Raw genomic sequence first — 18,415 nt, forward strand, 5'->3', positions numbered from 1 at the left:
GGAAAACAAAAATAAATGCATATTTGCTTTACACCATCTGCAACAGTGCACAATTTAGTTTTTTTGTGACAAAACCTTCATATAGGTATTTGGTGACCAGTGTGAAAACAGTGACAGTGTCCAGAGATAAAAGAAGGACATTCCTTGTGTATGCCATTGGGAGGGTGGGTGGGTGGGAGAGGCGGTGGGGATATGGAACCTGTCAAAACATCTTCAGTCTTTGTGACGTACACATTCTTCCCGGAATCTACCAACATGCACCTGTCTTGACGTGCCGGTTGCCCAAAACGACCCACCACCTCCCACTCACCTGACGGCCATTCACCAACCAGCCACCCCCCCACCCCCAAAAGCACCTCCGGCTTTCCCAGCTGTGCTTAAAAAGCGGCCTGCACAAGGCCTTTCCCCAGAACGAACCGCGGGAGCGCAATGGCACACACTACCCTCCTCCTTTTCGCCGTCCTGGGATGCCTGAGTGTGGGGCTGGGGTCCAAACAGAGAGGGGACTTCAGCGTGACTGACATGGACATGGACACTGCTAAAGACGGGGACATCAAAGCTCTGGAGGCGAGGCTGAACGCCACAGAGAAGGAGCTGGAGAAAGTCAAATCTGATGTGCAGCTCCTGGAGAAGGAGAACCAAGGTGATGTTTGATATGGGAATGGAATAACTCTATTAAAAACTCTATTCTCTATTCTATTGGCTGGTGGGGTGGCTATTAATTCTGAATAAGGGGACACCTATGAAGTAGATCTGGTAAAAAAGTTTATTCACCGTTTCATATCAATGCTTATGAATGGTAACTATAACAACCATAGTAGAGCGACGGTTTAGCCTGGAAGCAGTACAGGCTTCGCAACAATGGAATCAACTGTAAACAAGCTAACTGTCCTATCGCTGTACAGTATAGGGCCAAAGAAAGTTGTACAACAAACTGAACAAGGCTTCTTTTTAAACGAAACCGCTTGTTTCCTTTGTGTGTTATAAAGGCATGACTATTGCCTATAGTGGTAACCGGTTGATAAGCGGGATTAGGGCCTTCGAGGTGTCCTGTTATACAGAATTAATGGATTTGGGCGCTTTGCTTTGGGGAGTTCTTTGCCCTTTCAACCTTGTCCATTAATTCTGTATAACAGGACACCTCGGCGGCTGTATAAAAAATAGGTTAATACATCAGAACACCTGATTGTCCATTAATGTCATATAAAATGGAAATGTGTATTTTGGTCATCTGGCAACACATGGGCTATGAGGTGTAAAGAAGATTTACATTTATTTAGAAAAATATTTTTTTTATTATTTTTTATTATTTATATTTCATGGTGATTTCACACTTGACCTTACATATCAGGTTATTACTCATAGTACAGAATGCAAATGCCTTGAAATATAACAAAACATGAGAAGATATTCTGTCAGAGAATAAATAGCTCACATAACATTGCTCAAAATAGTTACACATTATTGGCTCACTGGTAAAATGTATATATGCAAGTTATACTTGATGTAATATTTAAAATGCAATCACATTGTATTACACTACCTCTAAAATGTGAGGTGAATGATACACAAATCAAACTGAGTAAAGTTGCATTATTAGATAAACAAACACATTCAATCTATAGATATAATGGCGAAGCTGAATGACACAGTGGAAGAACTTGAAAAAATAAAGAAACAAAATGGATCAACAACTACAGGTAAATGATATATGTTGTTTTCACACTAATTAGCATGCATGTGACTTAAACATACTGTACATATTTGTATATTATACTGTATTATAATAAATGTTTGTATTTGAATGACAGGGGGACCAAAAGTGGCTTTCTCTGCATCCCTTGCTGCCTCTGGTGAGATTTATTTGAAACAGAGTGATGCTTCCCCAAATCTGGTTTACAAGCGGATTTTCACTAACACTGGAGATGCCTATGACTCCAAGACAGGTAATGTGTTTTGTGAAATCCTTTCTCCCTACTTCACAGGACATGTCCTAAGTACTTTTGTACTAATTGCCAATTGACGCCAAGGGGTTAATACCAATAGTTATATTGTATTGTTTTAGGATGTAATACATTGATGAGATGAATACTTATATTTAAGCTACCTTCTTCTTTAACAGGTACCTTCACTGCTCCTGTGAAGGGAATCTACTTCTTTAGCTTCAGCACATTTGGCTACAACGACTTCCTGAGTGGAGCCATTCTCACCAAGAACGGTCATTACATGGTCTCTTCCTATGACCCTCCATCCCCTGGTGATAGGGGCGACACTGGAGGAAACTCGGCCATCCTCCAGCTGGAGAAAGGAGAGCGAGTCTCCATGAGACTCTGGGAGACGTCCCAAGTATTTGACAACCTCAATGGCCACACTACATTCAGCGGCTTTCTACTTTTCCCGTTGTAGATGGATTCAACAATCGACTTTTTTTTTTCCAGCATTTTCTAGCATAACATTATGCACCCAAGTAGGCCTGGTAAACCAAGTGCGATGGATCCAAAGAGTATGAATATACCAGCTCCTAGTGATTCCAAACCAAACTGAAATAAATGTATGCTGTACTATTCTACCCAATTATCCTTAAACAACATTCAATTTAATAAGGATACTTGTTGCACTCCATGTTTGTACCCTGTCTTAAACAGGACTTTGTTGGGGTAATTTTTGCACTGCTTGTCTATACCATGTCTCAAAAATACAGACAAAATCAAATCCAAGGAGACAGGCGTCAGCTGTGAAATTACTTAAATGTGGTCGGCAGTTCAGGTAAAAGGTTGTTGATATTTAAGCCAATGAAATTACACTCCTCCCTTTTGCATGTGACCCTGAAGTAACGTGCTGGTTGTGTGAGGGTGGTGTATGGCTTAATATAGATGTATGGATGGAGTTGTTTACAACCTTTAAATGGGATCATTCTCACGTGTCTTGCTTCACTCTGTGATTTATGGCGTCAGTCAAGCTGGTTGCTACTCTTACCCATCAACATGTCTCAACGGTGTCTCAAACCGCCTACTTGCACACTTCAATACTTAGTTTAAGTATATTGGGCAAATGTTGGGACAATACTTACCATCGAAATGTGGGTACAACGCAAGTAAGCGCTCAGTGCGCACTAGCACTGTACTGACGTAAGTATTTGGTTTGAGAATCAGCCACCGTATCCATAACCTCCCACCCATCGCCATACAGAATATTTGCATGTGACTGCAAGCACAGTAGGTACTGTATGTGCTAAACTTGATCACAGCCAGTCATGACCCAATGCCTTTTACAGTAGCCTAGATTTCTAGGACTAAGAGGGGCTTGTTCTATTTTCTTATTCCTTAGCTCTAACAACTAACCAGAGGTGTCAAATAACTAAGTACAAATGCTTTGTCACCTTACTTAAGTAGACATTTTGGGTATCTATACTTTACTGGAGTATTATTTTTTACCCAACTTTTTACTTCTACTCCTTACATTTTCACGCAATTATCTGTACTTTCTACTCCTTACATTTTCACGCAATTATCTGTACTTTCTACTCCTTACATTTTCACGCAATTATCTGTACTTTCTACTCCTTACATTTTCACGCAATTATCTGTACTTTCTACTCCTTACATTTTAAAAATAGCCTCCCCTATTTCATTTTGCCTTGTTTTCATTCTGGCTTGTCATCGTTCAACAAAAAAAAACCTATCCAGATAAATTACGCTAATTGATTGTGGTTGGATAAGAAGTATAAACATATACCATTCCGACACCCTATTGGTTTGTAAGCGATCCACCGCACCTGCACGACACAAATAACGTCACACTCCAGCAAGGACATAGTAGACTTATGTAGTCTAGTAGCCTACAAAGATGGCAGAGACTCAAGAGAACTCGAGTGAAATGTCCCAACCAAGCACCAGCGAGGAAGTTGGTATCCAGGAAGACAAGACAATCCTTGTACAGGCCGAACCTGTACTAAAATGCGTTCATTTTCAATGGGCATATATGAGGCAGAAACAGGGAGCCTAGCAGGGACGTGCACAGGGGGGTTGCCCGGGCAACTGCCCATATGCCCTTCTCGACTCACGTTGCCCTTCTGGGGAAAATAAATAAATAAATCTTAGCCCTACAATGGATGCAGTATTTCACGTAAGCCTAGATAAAAAAAAATCGCAAAGCCTCATTCACTTCCATTCGGGCACCGAAAGTGAAAGTCAGTAAGGGCTAAGTCTGTTTACGTGACTGCAGCGCTGCACGCGACCGGCACCTGAGCTGAGCCTGCATGAGCGGCCCTAGAAGCAGATTGTCGCAGTTGTCGGGTGAGACGACTCAACGTTGTCTGGAAAAGGTGAGTTTGTGATGTAGGCTATAACAAACGAATGATCATCATCATCAAGTTTTATGAAATTAATTAAAATCTTCATAAATCCAGGCTGAGTTTGCCACGTTTAGCCTAAATAATCAGACTGATAGCTTGCAGACAAGCAGCCCGTTATCACATAGTTTAGGCTAGCCTACTATTTTTTTGGTAGGCCTAGGCATTAGGCAAACTAAGCTACATGTCTGCTGAAGTTGGTTTCTCACATTTCGTTTTAGCATTAATTATTATGACCGCCGCACAGCGAAGCGGCGGTCATATAGGTTTAGTCAGATTTTTTTTTTTCTTTTTCGCATGCCCAAAGTTCCGTCAATGATTCCCAGGACACTGTAAGACCGGGGTACACGAAACTTGGTGGGCATGTAACCCCACATGGATAGCATGGAACCATCGTTTTTCGTTTTGATCTGTAGCCCCCCCCCCCCCCCCCCCCCCCCCCGCTGGACTGGATCCCCGAAAGGAGGGTAGGGCAGACACAGTTTTCTGTGAATATCTCGAGAACCGTAGGGTTTAGGAGGACTATTTTTTTTTGTATGTTGATCTCAAAGGGCCATGTCAACCCATTCCATAACCACTCATTTCATGTATAGCGCCACCTAGTTAAACACAAAAAAGTAAAAATGAGGTGTTGTAATCGCAGGTATCTGTGACCTAACATAGTCAAAACTGCACGAAATTGGAAGTGTAGGATCATTATGACACCCTCTGAATGCACACCAAGTTTCGTGGAATTCCGTTCATGGGGGGCCACACAATAAATTAATTTATGTTACTATACACCAACTGGCCTGTAGGTGGCCGGAGACAGTTTTCTGTGAATATCTCGAGAACCGTAAGGCCTAGGAGATCCACCTTTTTTTTTGTATGTTGGTCTTAAGGGGGCATGTCAACCTATCCCATTACCACTTATTTCATGTATAGCACCATTTATTGTAGGGCCTTACAATAAAATAATTTATGTGTACATTTAGTGACCGTACACCAAAAAGGATTCCCGGGACACTGAAAGACCGGGGTACACGAAACTTGGTGGGCATGTAACCCCACATGGATAGCATGGAACCATCGTTTTTTGTTTTGATCTGTAGCCCCCCCGCTGGACTGGACCCCCCGAAAGGAGGGTAGGGCAGACACAGTTTTCTGTGAATATCTTGAGAACCGTAGGGCCTAGGATGACCAATTTTTTGCATATGTTTGCCTCCAGGGGTCATGTAAACCCATTCTATATGCACACATGTGCATAAACAGATACACACGCACACACATACATTCACAGTAATCCTACGTATGACACATACTCACACACTAGACCAGAGTTTCCGCTAGGAAAAAATGGTGCCAGAGGTTTCGTTTTCCGGACATATTGATGATATGCCATTTTGATTTGTTGCTGCTACCCACGTTATCTTGGTTCCACTGTTTAACTTGCACAGATGCGCACACACAAGAATGAGCGCTCACACCACTACCCCCTAAGGCTATGCCTCTTTATTTGATAACAATACATTAAGAAATATTTCCTATTCTGGGAAATGTTTAGTTTCTTTTTCTTTCGGTCCGCGGTTCAATGATACCGTTTAATTGTGCCGGAAATTATCCGCGGACCAGCAATCTCCTCGTCGAGGAGGCCCTAACCCTGCAGATCATAGACAGAGAAAGCATAGGCCTACTGTATGCTTTGGGTACAGAACACAGTTGCATGTCCAGTGTACACAGAGAATGACAGTGTCTTGGAGGGGCCGCAACCCGGCAACTCCTCTTCCAACGTCATGATTCCAACAGATATGCCCGACACTTATGCATTTTATCTGGTGGTGGTGGAGTTGACCGGACATCTGAGGCTTCAGACGTTACCAATTTATCATCATCCATCGCGTCTGGCCTCTGAAAAAACTTTTAAGACTAGTCTGCCTGGGCCTGGCCATGTTTGAACCGCCTCATTTATTTGTTTGTTGTTTAACATGGATGTTTTAAGCGTGCGCTTCCCATTTGAAATGTTTCCTATTTGAAATGCAGCATAGGCTGTGCGTGTTGGTTTAATAGCTTTCAAACGGTAGAGCCTGTACATTTGAAAATTTGAAAATTTTAACAGATTGAAGAGCAGACCATGTACAACTTTTTTTTTTTAAAAAGTGCAGATACTGCTCTTAGCCTTTGTAGGGCAGTATGCTAGAAAGTACAGGAGCTAAAGTTAAAGAGCTGCATGCTAAATAATTGTAATCTAAAAAAACATCTATTTTAGAGGTCATTTCAAAGATCTTGCCTGAGCAGAACATAAATACCACTAGTGGGTTAAGTTAAGGTGACCCTGTTATTCTTAGTCCTTCACATAGCGCAAAGGGGGGGGGGGGGGGGGGGGGGGGTCTCGGTCGGGTGCCCTTTTTTCAGGTCAGAGCAACTGCCCCTCAAAATTCCTGTGCACGTCCCTGGAGCTTAGTGCATCCCAAATTTTTCAACATTATAGTCATTATGGCCTTTAGAAAAATTGGGGAGGTGGCAGGGTAGTGCACTATAGGCCCCTGTGGCGTGGCCTAAGCTTTTGTCCTTTACATTACTTTTACTTTTATACTTTAAGTAGTTTACACTATCACTTGAGTAAAAAGCTTGAGTTGATACTTCTACAGAAGTCTTTTTAAACCCTAGTATCTATACTTCTACCTGAGTAATGAATGTGAATACTTTTGAAAACCTCTGCAACTAACAGGCCAATCAACATCAATAAAGGGCTCTGATCCACAAGTAGTTCTTCTCTAAAATATACAACCACTCCTCCTAAAAGATATCTTCATGTTAGTTTTGGTGTTTGGGTGTAGCCTGGTACTAGGTTGTTGAGAAACAGTCTACAGATGGTCTACTCACACGCATCCTTATTTCACCCAGACATGGGCGAGGAAGGTTGGTCTACAATCACACATGACCTAATGCATCCTTACTTCACACAGACATAGGCGATGAAGGTTGGTCTACAATCACACATGATCTAATGCATCTTTACACCACACAGACATGGGTGATGAAGGTTGGGGTGGGCGGTGTGGCACAGCTGTATTTCACCTAGAGGGTAGGGACCAGGTGTGGCCAATGTGATGCTGTCAAAGAAGGCCCATGTGCAAGACAACAATAGCTTTCAACATTAAGTGGGTTTCCCCCATGTGATAGCATCTCTCTTGATGAACAATTTTGTTTCTGCTCATCAAATTAATTTACACAGTACATACAATGAGAAAACAATCTGTGGATGAGTGTTTTTTTTAATCACAAGGACGCATTATCTCAAAAGGCAGCATTCAAGAGAAAAACAGCAACTCCTCTTGACTTAAGGATACAAATATCTATACATTCAGTTATGTTTTGTTTTTACAATAATACATTTTTATGTTTTGTTTTTACAATAATACATTTTTATTTATATATATTATATTTAATTTCATGTTAATTGCCGCTGTTTGCAACATAATGGTTGTAGCAGCAGGTATATAGCCATGTCAAAATATATCGCTATTTTCAAACCACTGGCACTGACAAGGTTCCAAAAAGCCTTACATGTTGGTGGTAGTGTGGATAGGGTCCCTGCAATGTTGGTGGTAGTGTGGATAGGGTCCCTGCAGACCCATGTTGGTGGTAGTGTGGATAGGGTCCCTGCAATGTTGGTGGTAGTGTGGATAGGGTCCCTGCAGACCCATGTTGGTGGTAGTGTGGATAGGGTCCCTGCAGACCCATGTTGGTGGTAGTGTGGATAGGGTCCCTGCAGACCCATGTTGGTGGTAGTGTGGATAGGGTCCCTGCAATGTTGGTGGTAGTGTGGATAGGGTCCCTGCAGACCCATGTTGGTGGTAGTGTGGATAGGGTCCCTGCAGACCCATGTTGGTGGTAGTGTGGATAGGGTCCCTGCAGACCCATGTTGGTGGTAGTGTGGATAGGGTCCCTGCAGACCCATGTTGGTGGTAGTGTGGATAGGGTCCCTGCAGACACATGTTGTGGATGTGTGACAGAAGTGCTGTTCTCCCTATCAAGAGTTTATGTCCATCAAAATGATTTTGCAAACGATAATAAGGCCTACTGCTTAGCGCTTTGGACTTGTAACCGGAGGGTTGCTGGTTCGAACCCCGACCAGTAGGCACAACTGAAGTGCCCTTGAGCAAGGCACCTAACCCCTCACTGCTCCCCGAGCGGCGCTGTTGTTGCAGGCAGCTCACTGCACTGGGATTAGTGTGTACTCACTGTGTGCTGAGTGTGTTTCACTAATTCACGGATTGGGATAAATGAGACCAAATTTCCCTCACGGGATCAAAATATATATACTTATACTTATACCATTAAGTTCTCAATATGGTAGGTAACTCTCTGTGCGCTTGAATGCTTTTGTCCCATTTTTTTTTTGTTTAAATGGCATTTCCATTCAGCTCAAGGTCCCTTACAGTGGAGCATCCCTCAAGTGTCTATGCACATTTAACAATATTCATTCTGTTTTGTTTCTCTAGCTGACGCAGTACACTACTTGTGCAATAGCTTTCCTGCAGCGTGATATCATCAAGCCTGATCTCTGAAGTACCATATAAGGACTACCATCTCTCCATGCCCCTATTTATGATTAAGTGAGGGGGAGCTGATGGGAAAAAGCAATAAATAAATGTAAATTAGTAAATACACTAGATGAGTGTACTTTTGATTTTATTCCAATATGGACGAAGACAATCAATCAACACATAGCAATATACAGTATATACAGAAGCGAACTGAGAAAATGATCAAATATGTGCACATATGCACACACCCACAGACATTCATCCACAGAAACTAATATCTTACATGCATATACAATTAAAACAAAGTAAAGGGTTAAACATGATAACTGTCCAATATTTTGGAAATATTTTGTTCAATACAGCTGATTTTATTTTCAAGGTATGTGCATTGCCTCTTTGTCCATTAAAATATCCGCTAAATTGGAAAATTAGCTCCCGTCTCCCCCAGAGTTAGATAAGATGATATACCATTCTTGTCTCTGTGCATCTCCTCTTGTCTTTGAAACACCTACCATTAGCCTAGCTTAGCATTAGTTAATTGAGGTGGTCAGAATCAACTAGCTTATAGCTCCCAAAAGTGACAAAAGAACACCAACATTTTTCTATTTACATGTTGTGACTTGTATAGTTACAACATGTAAGCTACAAATACCAATGTAAAATGAGACACAGCGACTTTCTAAGCACATACTTGGAACTATGTTCTCATTCAGGCGAAGCACTGCTACTGCGGTAGTATTCGCTTTCATTCAGTCCATTGTAATCAACCATTCAGTCTGTCAGTCTTATCCACACCCTATGGACATCATATTCAAGCAGACATAATATTTGCAAGGGAACGTCCTTAAAAGAAGACAAGTAGAGAGTGCTGTCCAAAAGCTTTGTTGAACAGACAAAATGTTGAACAGATTCTTGGGGATAACGTTGGTTTATCAACATTGATTCTTTTTCCCCCTTAAAATAATCAATCAATCCAGAAAATATTTCTCCAACGATAAGTGCTTATGCTAGGCCAGTTTACCAGTAACATGTCGGACAGAACACATTTAAAGACCAAAAATTAAATTGAAAGGAAAAAGCCCTATACTGTTCTTTCACTCATACAATGGAACAGTAAAATTTACCAAATTTAAGTTCAAGACGTGGGTATACGTGCAGTTTAGTCACAAATTCCCCATGCAAGTTTCTACGTGCAGTTTAGTGTCACAGATTTCCCATGCAAAACTGTATGTGTAGTAGTGCAGTTTAATGTACGTGAGAAGCTTGCCGCTCAAAAAGTTGTTTTTGTTTGTGCAAATGTATGTAACTCCAACAAAAAAATAAATACTCTGGTCGTCTAGTGATTTAGCAGCAGGTTCTGCACGCACATGCAGTGTAGTGTCAGGGAAGGTACGGCACTTTTCCAGCCGCAGCCTGACCCAGTAATGAACGGCTCTGCTTACTGGGACCCGGGGGCCCCGGCTACTCAAAACCAACACTTAGGCGCATGAATATTGTTACACCTGGGAGGGATTCTGACTTAGAGGGATTCTGACTTCATTGTAATCCCTCAGTGGCTTCTCAGCCAAGCACACAAACCAAATGTCTGAACCTGTGGGTCCTCTCATGCTGAGCAGGATTACCATTAGAGCAACACATCATCACTAAAACTAACCTGGCTCAAGACAGTCAAAAATAGTTGGTTTCAAGCAGTGATAATGACACTACCCCAACAATGAATTTTTCAACAATGAATGTAAAGACATACTGTAAGACAGTGACTAGTTATTATCTAACAGACAGCTGACAAAAACACTTTTCTCATTTATATGTGAGTGTGTACTAGTGAAATAACACTTCCTGTTTCTCCATCCTCAGATAAGAACCTGCTTGCATTCTTGTGACAAAGTCTCATAATCAGAGTTCAGAGAATCAGAGTTAGCTGGCAAGAAGTCTGTGAACACTTCAGAAGAATCACCACACACATACCAAACACATACTGTACACACTCTCTCACACACACACACACACAAACACACACACACACACACACACACACACACACACACACACACACACACACACACACACACATACTGTACACACTCACACACACATTCCAGTCTTCTTTATTTCCTGAAGTGGTCGGGTAGGTGAAGTCGGCAGGCACGGATGTCACTTATAGGACCCGGCATCTCACCCATGTACTCCCAACACTCGGTGTCAGGATCATAGCGATGAATGAAATTACACTCGCCGTAGTCCGCCTGGCAATACCCCCCTAGGATGTAGACCTTGTCCTCCAGAACGGCTGAGGCTGCCCCAACATGCGGCAAAGGCAAAGGGGGGATACTGCACCAGAAGTCCGACTCCGGACTGTAGACCTGGCACGACAGGTCGTCGATGTAGCCGCCGCTCTTGGCACTGCACACTCCACCAATGGTATACAAGTAACCACCCACACACTCCATCCGGTGCTGAGCCCGACTGTGGGGCATGTCGGCCAGGTAGGTGGTTCCTCTCTCAGGATGGTAGCGGAACATGGACACCAAACACTGGTACTCACAGTTGTAGCCCCCCGAGACGTAGATATCTCCTCTCCACACCGAGGCAGCATGGCTACTCATGGGCTGGTCCAAAGGGCGGACAAAACTATGAAGATCAAAAAAGAGTTTTCACTTTGTTATCAATACAGCACCAGGTACAAAGTGGCATTGTAGGAGACGACCTGTCTCTGGCTGGTCATCATGAAAACAGAATAAAGGCATTTTTGACATTATGTCAAAATGGTTATTTCTCCACATATATTATGCACCCAATAACCTCCAGAATTTTGTTTTGGGACAGTATCGTTCCACACTGTCCACACTGATGTTTAATGCTCTCTCACCCCCCATGACTTAAATCATTCCCTCAAGCGTCAAAATGGTTATTTATGGTGCTATAATCATGTCAAAAGTCCCGTGTAAGATAAAATTATTTCCTCACAAGGATGTTTGGTAACACTTTATAATAAGGTGCCATAATAAATAGCAAACTAGTCATTAACTAACCCTTTGTTAATATTTGTAAATTGTTACTAAAATATCTATTTGGCACAAGTTAATAGTTTTCTGTCTTTATTGCCCCCACAACACCCATCACCTCCAACACTCACACACAATCTCTACACAGCCTAAGCCACAACCCACCTCCCCAATCCCTCAATGATCCCTCCCCAATGTCCAATATGCACTTTACATCTTTGCAAACACAATTTCATTGCATTTCTTACACCAGTAACTATGGTGTAGCTATTAACTTGTGCCAAATAGATATTTTAGTAACATCGTGCTAATTATGTGTTTTGAGCTCGCCACTCGAGCATGGTTGATGTTGTGAAGCCTTGTGCACGCACAGTTCTGCCCGAAATAGATGAATTTAAAACAAATGTGTAAAGTGTAACTGCTAGCGATTTCCCACATTTACTCAATGGTGCTGTTAGCATGCCCCCCCTCCCCCCCCCCCCCCTTATGTCAAACGGATCCATAGTACTGTATATTATGCACCCATTTACCTCCAGGAGTCTGTGTTAGGGCAGTATCGTTCCACACTGTCCACATTGAAGTTTGATGCTCTTTCACCTCCCATGACGTAAATCATTCTCTCGAACACCACCATAGAGAATTGACACCTGCCCACCTGCATGTCCGCAAGTCTTTTCCAGGTGTTATCAAAAGGGTCATACCTGAGGAGAGTACAAAGTGCAATTCACATCAATGTGTTCAACAGATCACAGATTGGTATTTCGTCTTATTCTCAAATATACAGTACATACAGTGCAATACTTAAAAAGAACATACAACACTATAGTACTACACTTCGCATTAGGATCGTTAATGTAACATCTACATAAATTAAAAAATAACAATTATGCAAAAGGTGCACCATGTATGTTCAAAATATACTCCAAGTGGTAAATATTGAATCTTGGTTGTGTAGCTTTGTGTTACTTTAATACTATTGACATAGTGGTATAAATAAGGACTAATTTGCCTGATTAACCCACCTGAACATGGATTTCAAAATGTCGATTTGGCCATAGAAATCACGGCCACCACACACATACAGCTTGTCTTCCAAAACAGCGACTTCATGACAGAATCTTGTTGTCTCCGGCATCTCTCCTAGAAACTTCCACTTCACCTCTTTGATGGTGCCTGTGTGGTTGCGGAGGGCATTGCTGAACCACAGATCTCCGCTGGGTTTGCGGTTGCCCATGTCATGTGTGATTCCTTCCCCTCCCACCAGTACCAAATTGCCCTTAGGCAAGTAGTCCCTGAATTTAGGTTTTTTATCCACCTCTTGATAAAAGAATTCTTCAAACATGGCATGATACAGGTTTCTCATGCTTTGTTGGGGCCACCTGGGAATAGCTTCTGCTTCATTGAATTCCTCAAGTTCCTCATAGATCAAAAGAGGAAACTTGATCGCATCAATGAACTCCCTGGCCAAATCCGCTCTCTGTATAGGGTTGGCACCAGCCCAATACATGACTGCCCGCAAGACAACAATCTCAGAGGGCACACACAGAGCATTACTCTTCATGTATCTAAGCAGCTTGTAACTGGACAGGTCCTGGAATTTGGGGGTTGTGGACACATCTTTAAAGTGCCTGACGACAAAGTCATCAGCAAACTGAAGTAAGTCCCACATTCCGTAGGCTTCGGCAAATGAGGCCACATCAAGGCAGGAGTGTGCATCTATTTCCTGATGGAGGAAGTCAAGGCAAAGGGAAAGTACAGGCTTGACTTGGAACTGAAAGGCAGCACAAATGAGCTCAAACACCCACCCCCAGCTGAGGACCAGAGATCCACTGTAGAAGCAAAGGAGGAAAGCATCCAGCTCTTCGTCGCCCAGGGAGTGGAGTGTCACGCCCCACTGCCGTGTCTCCTTCATACCACTGGTGAACATGCCATGGAAGTAGTCACTGCTGGCAGCGAGGACCACTCGGTGAGCTAGAAGGAGATATTGTAAAAGTAAGTACACCTTAGAATAAGGAGTAAGGCATTGTTTTAGATTTACATAGCATGGAGTGTAATGGTAGCCAGTGTATCCAGTAGCTGTGCCAAGAGTAAAATCCCTTTTCAACACCTAGGAAATATGCTAACAGACATTAGCCACAATGGGTTTTAGCCTCCTTGATATCACACCGCCACTACAAGATACTGTAAATTAGCGAGTTCAAGTCATCCAGTTAAAGCCACTCTAAAGAGTTTTTTGTTGTTTTACTGTAAAATAACGTTTCCAAAATCAATTTGATGGCACAGACACTCTTAATAGGGTGAACAGCACTTCTGCCACTCTCTGAGCAGCCTTATTGCTTGTAATAGGACCTATGAATAGGACTAAGAAAGTTTTGTAGCGGGTAGGAACATTGAACCTCTCCCACAACTAGTGCTCGTAGGTGAAGTTTGCCGGTGAACAATGTGCATAGAGTAAGCCTACAAAGGATGACAATACATTTCTGATAGTGAAAAGTTGTCTATTCCCAACCCAGTCTCATGGCAGTTTTATTCCTCAGCTCATGTTCTTAAGCTAAGTATTATTTTCAAGTAGCAGTTTGGCACTGGGTTAACTAATGTTATGCCTACTGGCTTCAACAGCTTGCATGCTAGTTAGCCTACTATTCTTATTTCTGATTTATCCTTGCAAAAAGGATAACTGCCAAACCACAACACATGTCTGATTGTGAATGTGTAATTTACTTTTCATGGCAGCAAGTTCTGAAGATGGAATGTTAACTACACACATATCAAACAAATCACTTTAATTACTATCACCGAGTGGCAAAAAGACAAATTGAATGGCAGCATTCCATTTGAATCTCCAGCAAAAATCCAAATGGAAAAGAACTGCTATGCTATAGCCTGGGTGCCAGCCGAACTTAGCCCCTCCCACAACATTTCAGGTCAGTAAGTTCGGTCTGGCATTGCTCCGATGTGGAGCAACTATGCTCGAACCAGAGCTGTTCGGACCAATCAAATCGGGCTTTACGATGATGGACAGGTTAGCAACAGCCTCGTCTATCACGTCATCTGAGCACTCTTAGCTTGATTTTGTTTGCAACAAAGACGCTGTGGCTAGAAGGAGACAGATGGCTTCTAAGACCCCATATGGAAAAATGCATATTATTTCAATGAGGTTTTATCACTGAAAACTATTATTTCTGAAAACTTTGGCCAAAGTTGAGATGTGGGAAAACTCATGGTTTCACTTTCATCAAGGGAAAACAGCGTGTTGCATTGTGACATGTTGTTTCCTCGCTCGTTTGAAATCTCTGATTGACCACCTATTCGAAGGATTTGCGACAGCCTTCCCCAGCTGTTTATAACATGTTTGTAGCATATCGGTGTTCAACTGAATCATTTTTAAAAACGGAGGGGAAATATCAGTTTCTGCTATGTATCTCTGATTTCGCTAACGGGTGTTGTAGAAGATAATAACGGCACAATAACTTTTACAAAAAACAGAAAACAGAAAACATCCTTCTTCTCCATAAATGCCTCCACAAAAGGCATTTGTGGAGAAGAAGGATGGTTTGTGTGTTCTTCCTACATCTCACGGTATTTCGTTGCTCTGATTGGTTAGGTCTATCCAATTGAGTGCAGAGGCATTCCCCCCGTATCGGTTGAAACACGCCCCATAATTACGTTGCAATGGAGCAGTATCAGACTCATATTCTGACTAGAATTTGAGTATGACAACGTCAGGCAAGCTATACTATAGACTGCTGTACAAATACTTGCATGACATCATGTAAAACATGTAAAGTAACATCAATGCATGACTACATATTTTTTTCACTATATGTTTTGTATGTATCTAATGAGTAAGGGAGGATACAATTCCTTTTTTTCCCACTAGCCACTCAGATTATTCACCAATTACATTAATGCTCTTGTCAGCCTAGGAATATGACAGCTTTTGCAGCATACAACTGACAATTAATGAACTACAGTATAAGTATTAGATGATGAGATGAGGCTATTTTGGCTAGCCACCGTTAAAGGTTTTGTTTTCTTTGTTTGAAATGCAAGTCTGCCAAAGCCGTCCAGAAGCTCAGCAGTTTTGGACACAACCCTGCAATGCCTTTTTACATGTTAAACATTATCATCATCAACTATAGGGATACGTTTGTTGACTTACCATACCTTTAACACACTGACGAAGGCCATCAGGCCGAAACGTTTGTCAATTAACCCCTGTGCTAAAATGGATTAAAAGCAAGAAAAGATTTTTGGAGTGCGACCATTTGTTATTTTTTGTTGACTTACCATGAAATGGTTGCCCATCTGCCTGCAGCACAATATCACAGCCAACTTTCTCCACCCACAGATCTCTAATGGACTGCAAAGTAATCTCCAGCTCTTCTGAAGCAGATAGGCTATATGTCTCCTCCTCCCCTTCCTTTTCATTCTCTTTTATCTTCTTGTCCTTGTTCTCCTCGTCCTCCTCATTTTCCTTTCCCTCCTTCTCATCCTCTTCCTCCTCCCTCTCCTCATCTTCCTCGTTATTATCCTCTCCCTCATTCTTCTCATCTTCCTCCTCCTTCTTCTTCTTCTTCTTCTCTTCCTCCTCCTCCTTCCTCTTCTTCTTCTCCTCTTCCTCTTCTTTCAGTTTGCAGAGGTCCAAAACTCTTTGTGCCCCCATAGCAAGGGCTGCAGTCTGTATATATCCCATTGTGTCTTTGCAAAGAGTTGGCATGCTTCCTGTGTAGGCAAAGTCTAGCACGGCTGCAAGACCGAAATGGGTCACCTCGGGGCCTAAACACACGTGAATGTCTGAGTGGCTCCATTCCGACTGCATTCTCAGCTTCTGCTGGATTAGGGAGCTCACGGCGGCTACGACTGGGGAGTGGGCCTGGACAGTATGCCCATCCTGAGTGCTCAGAGTCAGGTCAATGAGCAAGGAGGAGTGCCTGAAATCCTCCAGATTCTGAAACACTTCGGTTGGGTAAGTGGAATGGTGGTACAATGTGGTTTCTTCTTCATCATCCTCGTCTTCTTCGTACACTTCATCTTCCCAGTCATCACATGCCTCTTCATTGTCCTCCTCACCCTCATCATCAGCTTTCTTCTCTCCTGCGTCACTGCCTTCTGTGTTAAGCTCTCCTTTCTTCTCTCCCTTAGGCACAGCAAGCTCTCCATTGTCCTCACACACAGTTATCGCATCAATAATTGTTATCTCGTCAACAGTCTCATCAACAAACACACAACTTGCCTCGTCCACAGGATTAAGTGTTTCAATTGGGCTGGTCTTCTCATATAGACCTCCCTCGGAATTCCGACCTTCCTCGGAATTCAGACCTCCCTCGGAATTCAGACCTCCCCCATCGCCATGATGATCATCATCATTGTCGTCGTCATCATTGGCATCTTCATTATAAGAGTCCACGAGTCCATCTCGATCCATGTCCTCCTCTGTCTCCTCACTTAGTCCCTCGTGGTCTCTTTGTGCCCACCCCTCCTCGCTGCTCTCACTAGTCTCACTCACCCTCCTGGTGTCTCTACTCTGCTCCCTCTGATCCCACAATGGATTGCCCCAGTCATTCAGACTGCACGGTAGAGCCAGTGCCATGTCTTCAGTTGGTCACGTTCAGAAATGCACTGTCCTCAGAGTTTTTCTCCCCCCACAAATGGCCCTTTCTATGGAGCACAGTGTTGCACCGCTTTGAGAAGTAAGTGTTTGTGATGTTGTTTGGGTCTGCCAACCTTTCCCATGTGCTGCTCCTGAGGTTTTACTTAGATTTTGATGACTGAGGCATTTTTTTTTCAAACTCGATACTATTTATAAAACTCATGGTATCGCTGAGCATTCCAAAAGGATCCATGTCCAGACCAGACAGTTATGTGGGTCACGCAGTGACTGAAGCCAGTGAGGAGCAGAGCACATGTTACGGGCTGGTTTTTCACATAGTGGACAAAAAACAGAAGATTTGTAGTGTTATTCTGGAATATAATTTTCCTTTTGTGGCCAATCTAAACAAGGTATGGTTGCTGTGAAAATTTGACAGATTTATGTATAACCATTAATGTCTTACTGTTGTAAGGCTATGTTGATACTTCATATAATATAAATATATAATATAATGTTATATAATGTAATATATACATGTATCAGCATCTACTGAAAAGCTTATGTCAATGTATGTTTTTGTGTAATTCATTTACGTAGGCCTGATGTGCTTGCGAGTTGAAATAAAAGTAAACACTCTTCTATACCAGACAAATGAAGGTGTCCTGAAAGAAGCAAACAAACAAAACAAAAAACTAAAAGTGTTTATGACTCACAAAATAAATGAAGGTGTCCTGAAAGAAGCAAACAAACAAAACAAAAAACTAAAGGTGTTTATGACTCACAAAATAAATGACCTGCATCAGCATGATAGTCATAGTCACCGGTGCTATTCTTCTCTCTTTTCTGTAGTTTGTAGCAGTTCCTCTCTGGTTAAACTTCACTCATTTAACTTTAAACTTCACTCATTTAATTTAACTCACTTTAATTTAACCTCCCT

General features: G+C 42.3%; 3 protein-coding genes across 3 annotated transcripts; 1 reads left to right on the forward strand and 2 right to left on the reverse strand.

Moving 5' to 3' along the window:
- The first annotated feature begins 403 nt into the window (after positions 1–403).
- Positions 404–2,693, forward strand: LOC121689479 (complement C1q tumor necrosis factor-related protein 3-like). The gene is made up of 4 exons (XM_042069345.1): positions 404–643; positions 1,626–1,700; positions 1,812–1,946; positions 2,123–2,693. Exons 1-4 carry the CDS (start codon positions 430–432, stop codon positions 2,404–2,406), a joined length of 708 nt encoding a protein of 235 aa, XP_041925279.1. The 5' UTR covers positions 404–429; the 3' UTR covers positions 2,407–2,693.
- A 6,326-nt stretch (positions 2,694–9,019) lies between these two features.
- Positions 9,020–16,359, reverse strand: LOC121690229 (kelch-like protein 33; the record flags this gene model as incomplete). Its single annotated transcript, XM_042070660.1, has 4 exons — positions 9,020–11,511; positions 12,416–12,586; positions 12,908–13,856; positions 16,176–16,359. Coding segments are annotated over 4 exons (1,827 nt in total), but the record flags the coding sequence as incomplete, so codon positions are not given.
- A 99-nt stretch (positions 16,360–16,458) lies between these two features.
- On the reverse strand, positions 16,459–17,878 carry LOC121689456 (the record flags this gene model as incomplete). Its single annotated transcript, XM_042069308.1, has 1 exon — positions 16,459–17,878. A coding segment is annotated over exon 1 (1,020 nt), but the record flags the coding sequence as incomplete, so codon positions are not given.
- Positions 17,879–18,415: the final 537 nt, after the last annotated feature.

Source organism: Alosa sapidissima, chromosome 18 (genome assembly GCF_018492685.1).
Source record: "Alosa sapidissima isolate fAloSap1 chromosome 18, fAloSap1.pri, whole genome shotgun sequence".
NCBI classification, from domain to species: Eukaryota; Metazoa; Chordata; class Actinopteri; order Clupeiformes; family Clupeidae; genus Alosa; species Alosa sapidissima.